The sequence below is a fragment of the Moschus berezovskii genome, chromosome 19 (assembly GCF_049115385.1).
Source record: "Moschus berezovskii isolate FMDL1 chromosome 19, NW_MosBer_1.0, whole genome shotgun sequence".
Lineage (NCBI taxonomy): Eukaryota > Metazoa > Chordata > Mammalia > Artiodactyla > Moschidae > Moschus > Moschus berezovskii.
Genome location: NC_142478.1, coordinates 9,642,056 through 9,661,720, shown reverse-complemented (window position 1 = coordinate 9,661,720; position 19,665 = coordinate 9,642,056). Strand labels below are relative to the sequence as shown.

The following is a 19,665-nucleotide window of genomic DNA, read 5'->3' as shown; positions in this document are numbered from 1 at the left end:
TTCTTGGGAGACCCAGTTTCATGGACTACAAATTAAGAATCAAAAATGTAAAGCTTTTCACACCTTACCTTTTCAAGACTATATCCTATTACCAAGAAGCCCTTGCAGGCAAGCATCTGCTCTTGCATGGCAATTGAGTTCTTCAACAACTCCATGATAAAAGCCAGCAAAGTTGAACTGCAATAAGGACAAAAACAACAACGGTTTGAAAAACCATATTCTCTTAGAAAAAAATGGGGGGGTGTTGGTTAGATAGATACAGTCTTTCATTTACTCTTAATAAAAAGTTTCTATTCCAAGGAAACTGATGCTTTACTAAAACTACCTAAAATATTATTTCAGGACTAAAATTTTAATGTAAGATTAGGACTTATTACTCAAATATTTAGTTCACATCATTTATCACAAATATATTAATAAATGAATTACTTTTGAAACAATATGACCAACATGCACAAAATAGAGAAAAAACAGCAATGTCCAAAAATAAGTAGTAAGATGGCTAACAGAAGTTTATTACTCTGCCCTAAGAAATGGATGTAACTTAGATAAGCAAGTATATTCAATTTTGGAGAGTTAGAGGCCAAACAGATGGAAAAGATATGGAGCAAACAGACTACAACAGATATCCTCAAACTGGCTTAATTTCAACAGAGGATAGGGTACATAAAGGGGAAGACAGATAAAGATATAAGCAAACCAAAGTATTCAAATAATAATTTTAGTATTTTCCTCATTATCCAAACAGAAAATTTTAAAGTAGTAAGACTACAGTCATGCTTCCAACCTCATAACTTTTATATCCTCAACATGGAATAAAGGTTGACTGTTTTGTCCCTCTCAAAAGTTTTGAGAGATTCCCACTAAGAAAGGGAGAACAGTCAACCTCCTCCACAAAAGTACTTCTACTTTTTCACTGTCAGCAATTCTAATAAAGTTGAGAAGTTAAAAAAAAACAAAGAACAAAAAATAAATAACTGAGCTCTGTTACAAAGGTTTCAGACTAGGATGCAAAAAAACTTTATGAAGGAGCAATAGGTCAAGGGTAATTTTAATTATTTTAAATGTAGCCAATAAATACTAGCTTTGATACATAATTCCTTTCAAAAAGGACTCCTTTTCTTGTCTAAAAATAATCTGAAAAATTTATTACAACACTAAACATATACATTGGTAGTAGACTTCAAGTTGCATATAAAAGTAGAAATTAGAAAAAGAATTTCAAAAAGGGAGAATACAAAAAACATTAAAATCACTCAATTAATAATTAAACATAATTATTTTATAATAAATAGTTTCACTAGGATATATAGCCATAAAAAATTCATTTCCACATCCTCTCTGACATTTTAATAACTTGTCCCAGAATTCATGTCTCTTCCCTTTTTTAAACTCAACACTAAAAGAGAGAGAAAAGTGCCAAATAAGCAATTTAGTTTTGAAAAAACCAAATCACTTATTATTAACAAAATCAAAAATTTCACATTTCAATATGTTACCTGCAATAATAATTAAATTCAATGTTACCTGCAATAATAATTAAATATGGAAAACTTACCATAAGAAATTACTGCCAAATAACAATTTTAAATATTTTTATTTAGGTAAAAAGACATACATTTCTGATATTATTACCATGTCTAACTTTATTCAAAACATTATTTTTTTAGCGCTCCCTATTTCATACTGATAAAGAATTTAAATATTATTAGAATTGAATCTGTAATAACAATTATAATTCACAAATTTCTTTATGTTCTTCATTAACCCTACAACAAATTGACAAGATTGAAAAAAAACATTGTGCAGCTCAGTGATGAGAATAACTCACATCAAATGAAAGAAAAAACAAAAGGACTCACCATATAGTCAAGTCAATTTCATCAGATAAATATTGCTTATAATCCAACTGTGCAAAAAGTGGAAACAGCACTTGTACTCCTCCAATTGAATGCATGGCACTTTGGATAGAATGTGTTAAAACCGCCTTCACATCCTTGTAAAATAGAAGACACAATAAAGATTCCAATGATTCTTTTCCAAAAATGAAATATATTTTATTAAAAATAAAATGTAACAGGAACAATAAAAGGTTACAGTTCATGTATTTATAATAGAAGCTACCAAATACACCTCAATAAAACATCAAAATTTACCATTAAAAATATTGTTAAGTATCATTCCTAGTACCTGGAGCATGAGTGCATGCGGTGAATGAACAAAAATTGAAGGGTTGTCCTTAGGGGATGATTCAAGACAGAGTTGGGCATCTGTGGCGCGTGGATTGTACGTGAATGCAATGGCACCAGAGAGTTTGCCATCATACAATAAAAGCTTGTGGTGCTCAGCAAGGAACAGGTCACTTTCTGCTTTGAATTTAAACGTACCCTAAGAATAAAAAGTAGAAAAGATACTAAGCCACAAAAAGAAAATCTAACTATAAATCACCACAAATATAAAAATTGAAGAATATTGACCATTTTCTTAACAATATCAATTAAGACAAGCCCTGCATGTTTAATTACTTCTAAAGTAGTCTGAATTCATGTTAAAGGTATAATGGACGTCAACTTGACATTAAAACTTCTCATTTTAAAAAAATGTAAAATTTAATGTCCTACAAAGCATGTTTTGTTTTTTCCCATTTATTTTTGTCTTTGATTCTCTTTTTTAATTTTGTTAAAAGGAACATTTAAAATAAAATTTACCATCTTAAATATTTTTCAAGTGTATAGTACAGTGTTAACTACAGTACACTATTGTATAACAAATCTCTAGAACTTTTACATCTTGCTAAATTGAAATTCCCATTGAATAACAACTCATTTCCACTGCCTGCATCCTACCCCCAAACCCCTAGCAATCATGTTCTACTTTGTGGTTCCATGAGCTTAATTACTTTACATAACTCAAAACAAGGGAAGGAACAGAGTATTTGTCTTTTTGTGAATGGCATAACATCCTTAAGATTCACCTATGTTGTGGCATGTGTCCAAATTTTTTTTGTTTGAAGTTGAATAATATTCCATTGTAAATACGTATCATATTTTCTTTATTCATTCATCCATAGACAGTTAGGTTGCTTCAACCTCTTACCTTTTGTGTGAATAATGCTGCAATGAACATGGGTGTGCAAACAGCTCTTTCAGATCCCTTCAATTATCTCATGTATATTTACGGAAGTAAGATTGCTCAATCAGGGTCTTCCCTGGTAGCTCAACGGTAAAGAATCTGCCTGCCAGTGCAGAAGACTCCGGTTTGGATCCCACACACTACAGAGCAAATAATAAGCTCATTCGCCACAGCTATCGAGCCTGTGCCATAGAGCCCAGGAACCACAACTACTGAGCCCGTGTCCCACAGTTACTAAAGCCTGCTCACCCTAGAGTCCATGCTTTGCAACAAGAGAAGTCGGTACCCTGCAACCAGAGAGTAAGCCCAGCACTTCACAGCTAGTGAAGACCCAGGGCAGTCAAAAGTAAATAAATGAATAAAATTTTTTTAAATGATTACTCAATCACATGGTAATTGTATTTTTAATTTCTTGAAGAATCACCATATAGCTTTCCACAGAGGTTGCACTATTTTACATTCCCATCAATAGTGCACAAGGGTACCAATTTCTCCACACTTATTTTTGTTTAATAGTTGTTATCCTAATGGCTATAAGGTGATTATCTATTATGGTTCTAATTTATATTTCTCTGATGATTAGTGATTTTTGAGCTTCTTTTCATATGACTGCTGCCCATTTATATATTTTCTTTGGAAAAAATGTCTATCTGGGTCATTTCCCCACTTTAAATGAGTTTGTTACTGTTGCTGAGTTGTAGGAGTTCATCAAATATTGTGAATATTATTAATCTTTTACCAGATGTATTTGAAATATTTTCTTCCATTCCGTGGGTTGCCATTTCACACTGTTTTTTGATGCACAAAAGATTGTAAGACACATTTGTCTATTTTTGTCTTTGTTGTCTATTTCATTTCTTTTGGTGTCATATCCAAAAAATTACTGCCAAACTCAATGTCATGAAGCTCTGTGTGTTTTCATGCAGGAGTTTTATAGTTTAGGTCGTATGTTTACCTTTAATCTATTAATCCTATGGACAGAGAAGCCTGACAGGCTACAGTCCATGGGGTTGTAAGAGTCAGACAGGACTTAGCGACTACACCACCACCACCAATCTATTTTGAGTTAATTTTAACACATGAAAGGTAGGGATCCCACTACTTTTTAAAACACCGTATGTTTTAAAAAAAAGTGTTTAAGAGATTAATCTTTCTCCATTTCAGGGTTTTGTATCCTTATAGATAATCATTTTACCATAAATGAAATTCATTTCTGGACTCTGTTCTGTTCCATTTGTCTATGTACCTTTCTTTATGCAAGTATCAAAATGTTTTGATTACTGTAGCTTCACACTATGTTTTTAAATCCTGAATTGTAAGAACTCTTTAAATAACTTATTCTTTTGTAAGACTGCTTTAGCTATTTGGGAACTCTTGAGATTCCATGAGGATTTTACAGTGGCTTTCTATTTCTACAAAAAAAAGCCATCTGTACTTCAACTGGAATTGCGTTAAATCTGTAGATCACTTTGGGTAGTATGCATCTTTAACAATATTAAGTCTTTCAATCCATGAACACAAGGTGTCTTGTCATTTATTCATGTCTGAATACTTTCAGCTATGTTTTACACTTTTCACTGTACAAGTCTTATATCCTCTTGGTTAAGTTTATTCCCAAGTATTCCATTTTATGCTATTATAAATGGCATTACTGTCTTGTCTTTTTGGATTGCTCATTGTTAGTGTATAGAAACGCAACCAATTTTTGTTGTATATAATGTCAGCTGTGGGCTTTTCATATATGGCCTTACCATTTTGAGGAATTTCCTCTTACTTGTAATTTATTGAGTGGTTTTACCATGAAACAGCACTGAATCTTCTCAAATGCTTCTTCTGCCATCTACTGAGATGATTATGTAGTTTGTGTCCCTTACTCTGTTAATGCGGTGTATGGCACTGATTTACTCTCATATGTTGAACCAGACTTACATTCCAGGAATAAATCCCCATTGGTCACAGGGTATAATCCTTTTAATGTGCTCTTGAATTTCATTTACTACAATATTGTTGAGCATTTCTGAACTAATATTAAATAAGGATATGGATATTAATCTGTACTTTTCTTGCGGTGTTTTCTTTTGGCTGTGGTTTCAGGGCAATGCTGGACTCTAAAAATGAGTTTGGAAGTGTTTCCTCCTCTTTTTATTTTTTTGAAAGAGTTGAGGAGAATTGGTGTTATGTCTTCTTTAATGTTTGATAGAATTCTCCAGTGAAGCCAGTTAGTCCTGTGCTTTTCCTTATTCAGAGGTTTTTGATTACTACCAATTTCCTTACTAGTTATAATCTATTCAAATTTCTAATTCTTCAGTCTTGGTAGGTTGTATGTTTCTAGGGAACAACTATTAGGTTGATACAAAAGTAATTTCAGTTTCAGACCATGAATTTTAAATGATTATTACTAGGATCAAGTGTTAGTTGCACAGTCTTGTCCGATTCTTTGAGACCCCATGGGCTCCTCTGTCTGAAAAATTCTCCAGGCAAAAATAATGGAGTGGGTAGGCATTTCCTGTTCCAGAGGATCTTCCCAAGCCAGGGATCAAACCTGGGTATCCTGCATAGCAGGCATTCTTTACTGTCTGAGCCACCAGGACAAATACATCTTTATGAGTCTAAATAGGAACAATTACAATCAACACTTTTCCAACGAGAAATAAGCTTGTTTATTCCTGTAGCATAAAAATCCATGCTTTGGAATCCGATGAACTCTTGGAAAGCATTTTCTGCCTCCTGCTGGTTGGCAAGAGGTCAGCTGAACATGGCAGATGAGCCAAAACTTTGTAGCCCAATGTGTTCAACTTTGGAAGTGTTGGGTGTACAACATGCGGTCGGGCGTTGTCATGGAGAAGAACTGTGCCCATTCTATTGACAAATGCTGACTGTAAGTGTTCAAGTTTTCAGTGGATCTCACTGATATGCTGAGCATACTTCTCAGATGTAATGGTTTCAGCAGGATTCAGAAAGCTGCAGTGGATCAGAAAGGCAGCAAACCATCCAACAATGACCATGACCTTTTTTTGTTGCAATTTTAACTTTGGGAAGTACTATGGAGTTTCTTCTCAGTCCAACCACTGAGCTAGTCACTGCCAATTATCAGATAAGGTTCACTTTTCATCTCACATCAAAATCCAACAGAGAAATGGTTTGGGAGATTAAGGATCAATTTTCTAAAAACAAACACTGACACAATCTAAATAATTAACTGATTACTTTGAGTTTACAAAATTAATTTGCGACAAAGTACAGAGCAGTAAAAAGTCCAATTTAAACAGTAATTTACTCTTTGATCCTGTTCAAAGTACAGTGTTTTAACATAAGCAGACAGAAGCCTTGAAAATAAACAACTAGACAAACATTTTACTTGATATTTTATGTGAAATTTGGGAGTAAATGATTCCTACTAACAAACCTAAACTAAACTAAATCTAAACAAAAGTAAGTGTTTGGCATATGTCAGGAATAGTTGTTAACTGGACATGAGTTTGGGTGGACTCCGGGAGTTGGTGATGGACAGGGAGGCCTGGCGTGCTGTGATCCATGGGGTCGCAGAGAGTCGGACACAACTGAGCGACTGAACTGAACTGAACTGATAAGGAAATAATATGCATACGTAAATACTATCTGATTAATTAAAATAAAAACAATGCCCTTTCAAAGGACTTAAAGCAATATGGTGCTTCACCAAACAGTAAGAACATACAAAAAAAGCACTCCATCTTTTTTTCCTTGGGAAACAATATTTTCCACCTATGACATATTTAACTCCAATCTTTTAAACATTTTTCTGTATCTCTGCTATTTTAAACAAGTTTTGAGAAATGTCTAAAACACGGTTACACAAACCAATAGAAGTTCAGTCGCTGCGTCATGTCCAACTCTTTGCGACCCCATGGACTGTAGCATGCCAGGGTTCCAGGCCCATCACCAGTTCCAGGAGCTTGGACCAAACTCATGTCCATCAAGTCGGTGATGTCATCCAACCATCTCATCCTCTATCTTCCCCTTCTCCTCCCACCTTCAATCTTTCCCAACATCAGGGTCTTTTCTAATGACTCAGTTCTTCCCATCAGGTGGCCAAATTACTGGAGCTTCAGCATCAGTCCTTCCAATGAATATTCAGGACTGATTTCCTTTAGGATTGACTGGTTGGATGTCCCTGCAGTCCAAGGGACTCTCAAGAGTCTTCTCCAACACCACAGTTCAAAAGCAACGATTCCTTGGTGCTCAGCTTTCTTTATAGTCCAACTCTCACATCCACACATGACTACTGGAAAAACCACAGCCTTGACTGGACAGACCTCTGTTGGCAAAGTAACGTCTCTGCTTTTCAATATGTTGTCTAGATTCGTTATATTTTTTCTTCAAAGGAGCAAGCGTCTTTTAATTTCATGACTGCAGTCACCATCTGCAGTGATTTTGGACCCCAAAAAAACTAGTGTGCCACTGTTTCCCCACCTATTTGCCATGAAGTGATGGGACCAGATGCCATGATCTTAGTTTTCTGAATGTTGAGCTTTAAGCCAACTTTTTCACTCTCCTCTTTCACTTTCATCAAGAGGCTCTTTAGTTCCTCTTCACTTTCTGCCATAAAGGTAGTGTCATCTGCATTTCTGAGGTTACTGATACTTCTCCCAGCAATCTTAATTCCAGCTTGTGCTTCATCCAGCCCAGCATTTCGCATGATGCTCTCTGCATATAAGTTAAATAAGCAGGGTGACAATATACAGCCTCGATGTACTCCTTTCCCAAGTTGGAACCAGTATGTTGTTCCATGTCCTGTTCAAACTGTTGCTTCTTGACCTGCATACAGATTTCTCAGGAGGCAGGTAAGGTGGTCTGGTATTCCCATCTCTTTCAGAATTTTCCATAGTTTGTTGTGATGCACACAAAGGCCTTGGTATACTCAATAAAGCAGAAGGAGATGTTTTTCTGGAACTCTCATGCTTTTTCAATGATCCAACAGATGCTCAAAATTTTATCTCTGGTTTCTTTGCTTTTTCTAAACCCAGCTTGAACATCCGGAAGTTCTAGGTTCATGTACTGTTGAAGCCTAGCTTGGAAGATTCTGAACATTACTTTGCTAGCCTGTGAGATGAGTGCAACTGTGCAGTAGTTAGAACATTCTTTGGCATTGCTTTTCTTTGGGATTGGAATGAAAAGTGTCCTTTTCCAGTTCTGTAGACACTGCTGACTTTTCCAAATTTGACTGGCATACTGAGTGCTGACCTATTGAATGCAGCACTTTAACAGCATCATCTTTCAGGATTTGAAATAGTTCAAAAGGAATTACATCACCTCCTCTAGCTTTGTTCGTAGTGATGCTTTCTAAGGGCCACTTGACTTTGCATTCCAGGATGTCTGGCTCTAGGTGAGTGATCACACAATCATGGTTATCTGGGTCATTCAGATCTTTTTTGTAAAGTTCTGTGTATTCCTGCCACCTCTTCTTAATATTTTCTGCTTCTGTCAGGTCCATACCATTTCTGTACTTTATTGTGCTCCTCTTTGCATGAAATGTTCCCTAGGTATCTCTAATTTTCTTGCAATCTCTAGTCTTTTCCATTCTATTGTTTTCCTCTATTTCCTTGCATTGATCACTGAGGAAGGCTTTCTTACCTCCCCTTGCTATTCTTTGGAACTCTGTATTCAGATGGGTATATCTTTTCTCTTCTCCTGTGCCTTTTGCTTCTCTTCTTTTCTCAGCTATTTGTAAAGCCTCCCCAGACAACCATTTTGCCTTTTTACATTTCTTCTTCTTGGTGATGGTTTTTATCACCACCTCCTGTACAACAGCATGAACCTTGGTCCATAGTTTTCAGGCACTCTATCAGATCTAATCCCTTGAATCTATTTTTTCACTTATACTGTATAATCATAAGAGATTTGACTTAGGTCATACCTGAATGGTCTAGTGGTTTTCCCTACTTTCTTCAATTTAAGTCTGAGTTTTGCAAGGAGATAGCAGATACAAGTTTTGAAAATAAACACCTAAACAAACATTTTATTTTATAAATTCCACATAAAATACAAAATAAATACATAAAGCAAAGAGTAATTCTGTGATCATCAATTTTTCACTTTATATAATCTTTAAATACAGTTTTAACAGTATCTGATCATACTAGTAAGGAAACAAATAAGCTGTTAACATAGGATATAACTCAATAAGAATCTGGCGTAGGTTATTTAAAATAACCAGTTATTTCTATACATTTACCACTTAAGCTTCTTTTCTGGGCCTCGTTACTCATGAATGAGAAAATAAACTAAGTAGGATTATCCCAGAGATGCAAGGCTTGTTTAAACTTTGAACAACCATTGCAATACACTACATTCATAAAAATAAAGAGATTAAGGTTCCAAGCACTATTTATCTCCAATCCTCCCCAGTTACGTTAAAATCATGAGGGTCATAGGCCTATAGGGAGAATAACGTCTTCCCCAATCTCACCAAAAATGTCCACATCCTAATCCCTGGAATGTTTGAATGGTGGCTCAGGCAGTGAAGAATCTGCCTGCAATGAGGGAGACCTGGGTTCAATCCCTGGGTCAGGAAGACCCCCTGGAGAAGGGAATGGCTATCTACTCCAGTATTCTTGCCTGGAGAATTCCATGGACAGAGGAGTCTGGCAGGCTACAGTCCATGGGGTCTCAAAGAGCCAGACATGACTGAGCAAGTAATACTAACACATCCTGGTGGGCTTAATGCAATTATGAGTCCTTTTTAAAAAAGAATACTTTTTTCCTTTTTTTCTAATATTTATATATTTATTTGGCTGCTCTGAGTCTTAGTTACAGCATGCAGGGTCTTCGATCTTCATTGTGGCATGCGAGATCTTTAGGTTTAGCATGTAAACTCTTAGTTGTGGCATGTGGGATCTAGTTCCCTGACCAGACATTGAACACACAGGCCCCCTGCATTGGGAGCATGGAGTCTTGGCCACTGGACCACCAGAGAAGTTTCTACAAGGATCCTTATTAGAAGGAGGCATGAGGGTCAGAGTCAGAGAAGGAGGTATGACTGCAAAAGCAGAGGCTGCAGTGATGCCACTGCTGGAAAGGAACACACGCCAAGAAACGTGGATGGTGTCTAGAAGCTAGAAAAGGCAAGGAACAGACTGTCCCCAGAGGCCCCAGAAGGAATGACGTCCTGCTGACATCTTGGTGTTAGCCTCATTGAGACCCATTTTCAGACTTTTGACCTCCAGAGCTAATAAATCTGTTATTTTAAGCCATTAAAATAAATAAAATAAAGGACAATAATAACATGATCATCTCAGTAAAAGCATAAAGAGCATTTAACAAAATCCAACAACTCTTCATGATAAAATTCTTCATGATTTAACTTCCTTAAAGAAACAAAGACCATCTACAAAAAACTGACAGCTAACATAATTGAAATGAAAGACTGATTGCTTTCTCCCCTAAGATTAGTAAAAAAAACAAGATGTCTGCTTTCACCACTTTTTTTCTTTTTTAATTTTATTGAGGACACTGAAAAGGAGATCTACCTTCTTAACAGATATTAAGTGGGCAATATGGTATTGTTATCTATAAACACAATGTTGTACAGCAGATCTCTAAAACTTATTCATCTTGCATAATTAAAATTTTAGAACACTGATAAGCAGGTCCTTTTTTTTTCCTTTCCCCAGCCCTTGGTAACCACCATTCTACTCTTTGCTTCTATGAGTTAGTTTTATCTCATATAATGAAATCATATAGTATTTGTCCTTCTGTGCCTGGTTTATCTCATTGGGCATAATTTCCTCAAGATTCTGTACTGAGGTTCTAGCCAAGGCCATTAAGCAAAGAAAAGAAAGAAAAGATGTCCAGATTATAAAGAAAAAACGAAAATGATGGCAGTTTACAAAGCATAAATTCACTTTGATGAAGTTCAATTTGCTAAAAATGTAATACTTTTATATGAAAACTTAGAAGTAAATTGTGCTTCAAAATCATACATATTTATATAATCTTATATTAATATATAGAAAATGACAAGAAATATAAACACACGCACACACAAAAAATCGGAGCTAAAAAACTACTACAGCAAGGTTGCCCCATAGAAGATAAATATATGAAAATCTATTTAGTTACCATACACAAGCAACAAACAATCTGAAAATGAAAGTAAGAAATAACTCCATTTGATATAGCACATAAAAAAAGAAAATACTCAGTAATGAATTTAACAAAATATACACAAGAGTTCTTCACAGAAAACTACAAAAAGAAACTGAAAAAGACCTACATCAATGGAATAAAATCCCATATTCATGGATTGGAAGACTTAATACCCTTAAGATGACAAATCTTTTCAAACTGATGTGTAGATTTGATGCAGTATCTATGAAAATCCCAGCTACAATTTTGTACAAACTGACAAGTATATCTTAAATTCGTACAGAAATGTAAGATACCAAAAACAGCCAAAACTATCTTGAACAGGAGCAAAACTGGAGAACTCACACTTCCTGATTCTAAAAATGTATTATAAAACCATAGAATTCAAGACTGTGATACTGCCCGAAGAACAGATACAGTTCGACGAAACAGAATTGAGAGCTCACAAATACTTACATTTATGATCAACTGATTTTTGATGAAGCTGTCAAGAAATACAATAAGGAAAGAGCATTCTTTTCAGTAAATGATGCTGAGACATCTAGAAATGCAAATGCAAAGGAATAAAGTTGCTCCAAATACAAAAATTTACTCAAAATGAATCAAAAAATTAAATGTAAGAGCTAAAAATATAATACTTTTATATGAAAACTTAGGAGTAAATCTTCATGAACTTGAATTAGGAAACAGGCTTTCAGATATGACACCAACGCACAAATAATAAGACAAAATACAAAGTGGGCGTCATCACAGTGAAATTGTGCTTCAAAGGAAAACAACAGGGAAGTAGCCAGACAAGCCACAGAATGGGAGACAATATTCGCAGATCACTAATCTGACAATGCGTTTGTTTCTAGAATATATGTTTAAAACTCTTGAAACTGAGACTGAGGAAAAGAGGAAGGTGGATTCTTGTTCAATGGGTACAGAGTCTCCGTTTTATAGACTGAAGAGTTCTGCAGCTAGGTTGCACAATGTAAACATACCTACCACTACTGCCTAAGACAGTTAAAGTGGTTCGTTTTGTGTGTATTTTACCACGATTAACTATTTTTTTAAAAACCTCTTAAAACTTGACAAATAAAAAGCCAGCTCAGTTTTTAAAAGGGCAAAGGATGTGAATGAACATTTCTCAAGATAAGGCATAAAACAGCATATAAGCACACAAAAATATATTCAACATCATTAGTCATGAGGAAAAGGCAAATCAAAACCAAACCACAATGGGATAGCATTTCAAACTCACTAAAATGGCTATAAAAGTCAGATAGTAACAGTTGTTGGAGAGAATATGAAGATATCAAAATCCTCATACATAGCTGAGAGAATGTAGAATTATGTGGCCATGTTGGAAAGCAATCTAAAAGTTTCTCAAATAGTTAAATGTAGAGTTACCATATCACTACCAATTTCACTCTAGGACCAAACCCAAGAAAAATAAAAACACGTGTGCACATAAAAGCTCATTCTGAAGGGTTCATAGCAGCATTATTGATAACCGTCAAAAGATGGACACAGTCCAGTGTCCATCGACTGACAAATGGATAAACAAGATGTGATATACTCACACAATATTACTTATGGAAAAAAGGGATGAAATATTAATGAATCCTACAGCATGGGTTGACCTCCCAGACCTGTCTCTTCTAGGTTTCTCTCCTCTTCTCTTTATTCCCCTCATGTCGTCTCTTATCTTTCACTCTCTTCCCTTCCTACTCTGCAGAGCAATTTAAGTACATCCAAGATGGGGAAGGAAAAAGACCAACATGTCACTGATATCTACCCTTATAAGAAGACGGAAAGACATAAAGGGATTTGTTTTTGATAAAAAAATTTTACTCACAAAGCCACTCATAGAGGGAAAAAAAGCAAAATACATAAAAATGGAAAGAACATTAAAAAAAAATACAACAAATAGTAGAAATAAGTGAAACACTAAATCATAGACCTGACAAAACATGGTCCACTGGAGAAGGGAATGGCAAATCACTTCAGTATTCTTGCCTTGAGAACGCCAGGAACAGTATGAAAAGGCAAAAAGATATGACACTGAAAGATGAACTCCCCAGGTCTGTTGGTGCCCAATATGCTGCTGGAGAAGAGTGGAGAAATAACTCCAGAAAGAATGAAGAGATGGAGCCAAAGTGAAAACGCCCAGTTTTATGGATGTGACTGATGATGGAAGTATAGTCTAGCTGTGAAGAACAGTTTTGCATAGGAACCTGGAATGTTAGGTCCATGGATAAACTGGAGTGGTCAAAAAAGAGATGGCAAGAGTGAACATTGACATTTTAGGAATCAGTGAACTAAAATGAACAGGAGTGGGCGAATTTAATTCAGATGACCGTTATATCTACTACTGTGGGCAAGAATCCCTTAGAAGAAATGAAGTAGTCCTCAGTCAACAAGAGAATCCAAAATGCAGTACTTCGGTGCAATCACAAAAATGACCATGATCTCTGTTCGTTTCCAAAGCAAACCATGCATCATCACAATAATCCATGTCTATGCCCCAACCAGTAACGCTGATGAAGCTGAAGTTGAACGGTTCTACAAGATCTACAAGACCTTCTAGAACTAACACCCAAAAGAGATGTCCTTTCCATCATAGGAAATGATGGAATGCAAAAGTAGGAAGACAAGAGATACCTGAAGTAACAGGCAAATCTGGCCTTGCTTCTTATCACAGCAACTATTAAAAACTTAGCTATTCAAAAAATATGGTAACAACAAAAGAAATCCACCATAAGTGAAAGTTGAAACTGAGCTAGCAGTTTTCACAGTGCCCCATATATAGCAAGTATACTATGCTTCCAGTAAAACCTTAAAATGTGCTTTGGACTCCTGAGATTTCCTTAAGGTACCCTTGGTTATTCTCACATGCAGTTTATTAACCCTGGTTGTAAGCTGCCACATGTATCAGTTCAGTTCAGTTCAGTCGCTCAGTCATGTCCGACTCTCCGCGACCCCATGAATCACAGCACACCAGGCATCCCTGTCCATCACCAACTCCCGGAGTTCACTCAAACTCATGTCCACAGAGTCGGTGATGCCGTCCAGCCATCTCATTCTCCGTCGTCCCCTTCTCCTCCCGCCCCCAACCTTTCCCAGCATCAGAGTCTTTTCCAGTGAGTCAACTAGTCGCATGAGGTGGCCAAAGTATTGCAGTTTCAGCTTTAGCATCAGCCCATCTATAAATGAAGTTCAACTAACACTGATTAAGCAGTGAACATCAAGTACCTTGTATCCCAGGCCCAACTGATAAATAGCAAAAATCTGAGCGGCATTAAGAGCTTCACTGAAAAGGTAAACTGCAGTCATCTGACCACAGAATACCCTGTTAGCATCTGCTGTTTCTGATGAGCCCAGGAAACACTTGTCAAAGGTCTATGAAAGAAAACAGAAAATTTTATTAGAGAAAAAAAAAAAATTGGCTCCTCCAGAATTAATAGCAACCTATACTGGTATAAATATTTTGTCCTGTCTAAAATTTAATCTGATTAGATTAAAAGTTCATTTAGCATTTCACTTCATTCATTCCCATTTGATGTAGAGATCAGGAAAGACATCACAGAAAAAAAGACAAGTTCTCCAAAGTACAATAAACAAAACTTGATGACAAAATGGATGTAGGAAATGGAGTCAGAAAAATCATTATGGACTCTGTAGGTTCATACTTGGTCAACCAAAGAACCAGAGCAAAATCATGAGTTAACTTCGAGCCATGTAATGAATGTGTCTTTTCTGTAATCAAATATGGGTGAAGAAGCAATTGCCAACAGGGTTCTCTATGGTTAGAAAGTAAGACTCTAAAGATGGTTTCTGTAGACATCAAGATACAAATAATAGGTTAAGTCATGGGAGTAGATGCAATCTCTCAAAAGGAATGTGTAAATTCAGAAAACCAGGGGTATGCTTTTCTTATTTACATAAAAAATCTCTCTTAGCAACATCCAGGTTGCAGAGATCACACATATGTTTACATCTATACAACAAGAAAGAAAAGAAATACTTGATATCTGTTTTAAAAAGTATTTTATACCATGAAACTATTAGGAAGGCTGTTGAAAAATATGTGTATGTTGACATTAATGAATATAAAAAATTTTTAACACTTGGATTATGAAGACAAACCACCTAGATCAAATAACTGATTCCCATGCTGCTGATTTTGGCAAATTCCTTAACCTCTCTGTGCTCAGTTTCACCTGTAAAGTAAAGATTACACTAGTACTTATCTTGCAAGGTTACAGAAAGTAAAGGTATTTATTACAATACCTGCAATGCTCAGGAAAGATTAATGTAAGGAAAAAAAAAAAACAGGCTGAAAGGCAATATACATATTTGATCTCTAATTTTAAAAAAATTAAGAGTTAACATTTATTGAGCACTTATTCTATATAAGTCACTCTTCTAATGGATTTCTGAACAGTAGCTCATTTAATCAACATTCTGAGATAGGTACTATTTTACACTCTTTTTGATTAGAGCAAAGGGCTTCCCACGGAGCACAGCAATAAAGAATCACCTGCAAAACAGGAGTTGCAGGAGATGTGGGTTCAATCCCTGGGTTGGGAAGATCCCCTAGAGTAGGAAATGGCAACCCATTCCCGTATTCTTGCCTGGAAAATTCCATGGACAGAGAAGCCTATGCAGGCAGGCTATAGTTCAGGGGGTCGCAAAAAATCAGACAGAACTGAGCAACTGAGCACACTCACACAAGAGAGAAACCTTAGGCCTAATAAATTAAGTAAAGTCATATAGTCAGGAAGGGATTCAAATCTAAGTCTAGCAATCCAAGCTCTTAAGGTCTGCATTTCAAAATATGTAAATATGTATAATTAGGATAATAGGAGAGTCAATAGTGAATGGGTGTTGCAAGCCTGTGTTCATTTTCCTGATCTATAATTTTTCAAGGTTTCTATTAAAAATGTAATGTGGGAGAGGGAGAACATTTTGAATATCATTCTAATTTATGGATCTCTTTTGGAACCTTGAAAATATTATTTAAAAAAATAGTTATCTATAGCAGCTATGAATTATATGGAAAATTTATAAGCCTATTTCACCTAACTCATTCATAAAAATGATCAGAACCTTGCAGTAAAGCTCTGAGGTTTAATTTGATCAATGGACCGATGACACAAATACTCTCAAGACATGCTCACTGTTACCTCTGAATCATTGTCTCTACCCTATCCAGAAAAATTTTATAACAAGAACTGAGTAATATCTTATGTGACATATTAGCACATTTCCACTCCCTTAATATATTAAGATGTTAGCCAAACTACAATTATAAAAAGTCCACCACTGTAGTGTTCTAAAATTTATATTCAATATAGAATATATTTTTCTTATTTCAATGTAACTTTCTCAAACTACTTACGTCACTCGTGTTGACAAACCATGTTATCTCGCCGTAGGAAGCAAGCTCACCATTCACGTAACAGCGAAGCTCACTGTTCTTCCACCGGTTATAAATGTGCACTATAGTTACCATATACCACTGGATAAGCAAAACAGTTCAAAAAAAAAGATGATGATTTTTCCAACAATTCAACCACACTGATAAAAACAAGCAAAAATCAAACGCTAAATTACAGTGACATCAAAACTAAAATAAGACTACTTTTATTAAATTCAATATTCTACCCCTGGAACAATATTGATTCAAGGGAACTCTCTCAACAAATAATAGTTTACCCATGAAATTATGTTTCTAACTTTTCATTATGAAAATTTTTCAAAGGTAAAAAGCTTAATAGAAACTCTCTCACCATCCCACAACTGTCAACATTTTGTCATATTTGTTTTATCTTTTTACTGATCTACATATAGATGTTCATTTTGTTAATAAACCATTCATTAATTTCTAAATTTTAAGGTAGAAAAGCAAATACATGTATTTCCACTTGTATTTCCCTTAAACTCTAGAAACAGCTAAATATTCACTCTTCTCATCATTCAAATCAGAGAGGTTAACAACTGTCCAGCAATTTACACCTCATTTTCTGAACCAGCTTAAGAACAGAACTATGATTTACCACAGCATTCTGAAGGTTAGAACAGTTTGGTAACATAACTATGACTCAGTAAGATCACATACCTTTTGTGGCTTGAAATCAAATTTCACACAGTGTTGAAAGCCTTTTCCTTTTGACTTTATTGATGTTATAATTAAACATCCCCCAACAAAGTGAGCAGAATAACCAAGACCTTTACTGGTTCTGAAACTATAAAAAATAAGTTTTCATTTCATCTCTAAATATTCTTCTCATTTTTCAAAATAAAGTAACAACACTAAGTTACAGAAATACATACCAATACAAATATGGTTTATCTTTATCCACATTGATGTTATTTACAGGATCCATTCTAAGCCAGGTATGAAATGTAAAACCATTCTGGTATGGCCATTTGGCTATAGGAGGTAATGCAATAGCCTAAAGGGAAAAAATTTGAGTTGCTGACTCACAATGAAAAATTCTGTTATTGAAATCATGAAAATGAAATCTTACATGCTACATATATTTATACTATATATTATCTTTATTTGAAAGATTTTCACTAACTTCTACATTATTCAAAATACACATTAATGATGTTAACTTAGTTAAACAGAAACATTCCAAGTGGTCTGCTTGACACTAATCTTACTGCTTCATTTCTTACAAGGAACATATGCAAAGAGATTCCAATTAAAAGAGATAGGTAGTGATATCAAAGGAAATTTGTTGCTGAAATGCTAAATAAGGTAACAGAGAAAGATGGAGAAGGAAAGAAAACAGTTAAGGAAAAAGCCTAGAATGTAATTTTTTAACAGCAAATACAAAGCTGAAGAGGATTTATTCATAACATTTTTTATAATATTTTAAAGTTATATTCGGGCTTCCCTGGTGGCTCAGAGGTTAAAGCGTCTGCCTCCAATGTGGGAGACCCGGGTTCGATCCCTGGGTCGGGAAGATCCCCTGGAGAAGGAAACGGTAACCCACTCCAGTATTCTTGCCTGGAGAATCCCATGGACGGAGAAGCCTGGTAAGCTACAGTCCACGGGGTCGCATAGAGTCGGACACGACTGAGTGACGGAACGGAATGGAAAGTTATACTCATAAGTCACTGTATAGGTAATTTTACCACTTGGCTTAAATTTTTATTTAAAAATAAAATAATGCAAGGACCCTAATGTCTCCAAAACAAACTTGAAAAAGAACAAAGTTGGAGGATCCAGATTACCAATTTTTTTAATTTTATTTATTTTTTTAATTGGTGGAAAACTACTTTAGAATACTGTGTTGGTTTCTGCCGTACAACAATGCGAATCAGTCATAACTATAAATATATCCCTTCCCTCCGGAGCTTCCCTCCCCTCCCCCCATTTCACCCCCCTCAGTCATCACAGAGTGCTAGGCTGGTCTCCCTGTGCTATTCAGCAACTTCCCACTAACCACAGTTGTACAATGGAATGTTACTCAGCCATAAAAAGGAATGAATTTGAGTCAGTTGTACTGAGGTTAATGAACATACAGCCTCTTAAACAGAGTAAAGCAAGTCAGAAAGAGAAAAAGTAGTATATTAACACATATACGTGGAATCTAGAAAAATGGTACTGATGAACTTAGTAAAGAATGGACTTGTGAACACAGCAGGGGAAGATGAGGGTGGGACTAATTAAGAAAACAGCACTGATGTATATACACTATCATGTATAAAGTAAATAGTGGGAAGTTGCTAAATAACACAGACTACCGAATTTAAAACCTACAATACAAAGATACAATACTGAAAGATGTAGGGTGCTGGCATAAAGATAGAGATACAGATCAATGGAGGAGAACGGAGAACCATAAATAAGCCCTTATATTTGGGGTCTTGATTTTTAACAAGAGTATCAAGACAATTCAATTAACAAATGCACTGAGAAAACTGGTATTTACAAGCAAGAGTATGAAGTTGAACACTTCCTTATATGATATACAAAAAATTAACCCCAAATCAATCATGTGAAATGTGAAAGCTAAAACCATAAAACTTTTATAAGGAAAAATAGGAGTAAATCTTCATGACCCTGAGATAGATAAATTCTTCTTAATTATACACAAGAGAAAAAAATACATGAACTGGACTTCATTAAAATTAAAAACTTTTGTGCTTTAAAGGATACTATCAAGAAAGTGACAGCCCAAAAGAATGGGAGAAAACATTTGAAAATTATTTATTTGATAAGAAGCTTATATCCAGAAGAATATATAAAGGATTCTGACAAAGCCATTAATAAATAGACAAATACAGTTTTTAAGTGGGCAAAATATCTGAATGGACACACCTCCAAAGAACATATGTAAATAGCCAATAAGAACATGAAATGATGCTCAGCATCATCAGTCATTAAGGAAATGCAAATCA

The 19,665-nt window shown here is 35.3% G+C and overlaps 1 protein-coding gene across 3 annotated transcripts in view; it reads right to left on the bottom strand.

Annotated features, from left to right (window-relative positions):
- Positions 1 to 19,665, bottom strand: part of LRBA (LPS responsive beige-like anchor protein) — a 777,374-nt gene that overhangs the window by 657,204 nt on the left and 100,505 nt on the right. For all 3 annotated transcript variants that reach the window (XM_055405330.2, XM_055405331.2, XM_088827977.1), the window contains exons 6-12: positions 17,584 to 17,705; positions 17,369 to 17,495; positions 16,649 to 16,768; positions 14,500 to 14,646; positions 2,191 to 2,388; positions 1,863 to 1,996; positions 69 to 177 (exon numbers count right to left, since the gene is read on the bottom strand). In XM_055405330.2, the coding sequence (XP_055261305.2) occupies positions 69 to 177; positions 1,863 to 1,996; positions 2,191 to 2,388; positions 14,500 to 14,646; positions 16,649 to 16,768; positions 17,369 to 17,495; positions 17,584 to 17,705 (957 nt within the window). The remainder of the gene's footprint in view (positions 1 to 68; positions 178 to 1,862; positions 1,997 to 2,190; positions 2,389 to 14,499; positions 14,647 to 16,648; positions 16,769 to 17,368; positions 17,496 to 17,583; positions 17,706 to 19,665) is intronic.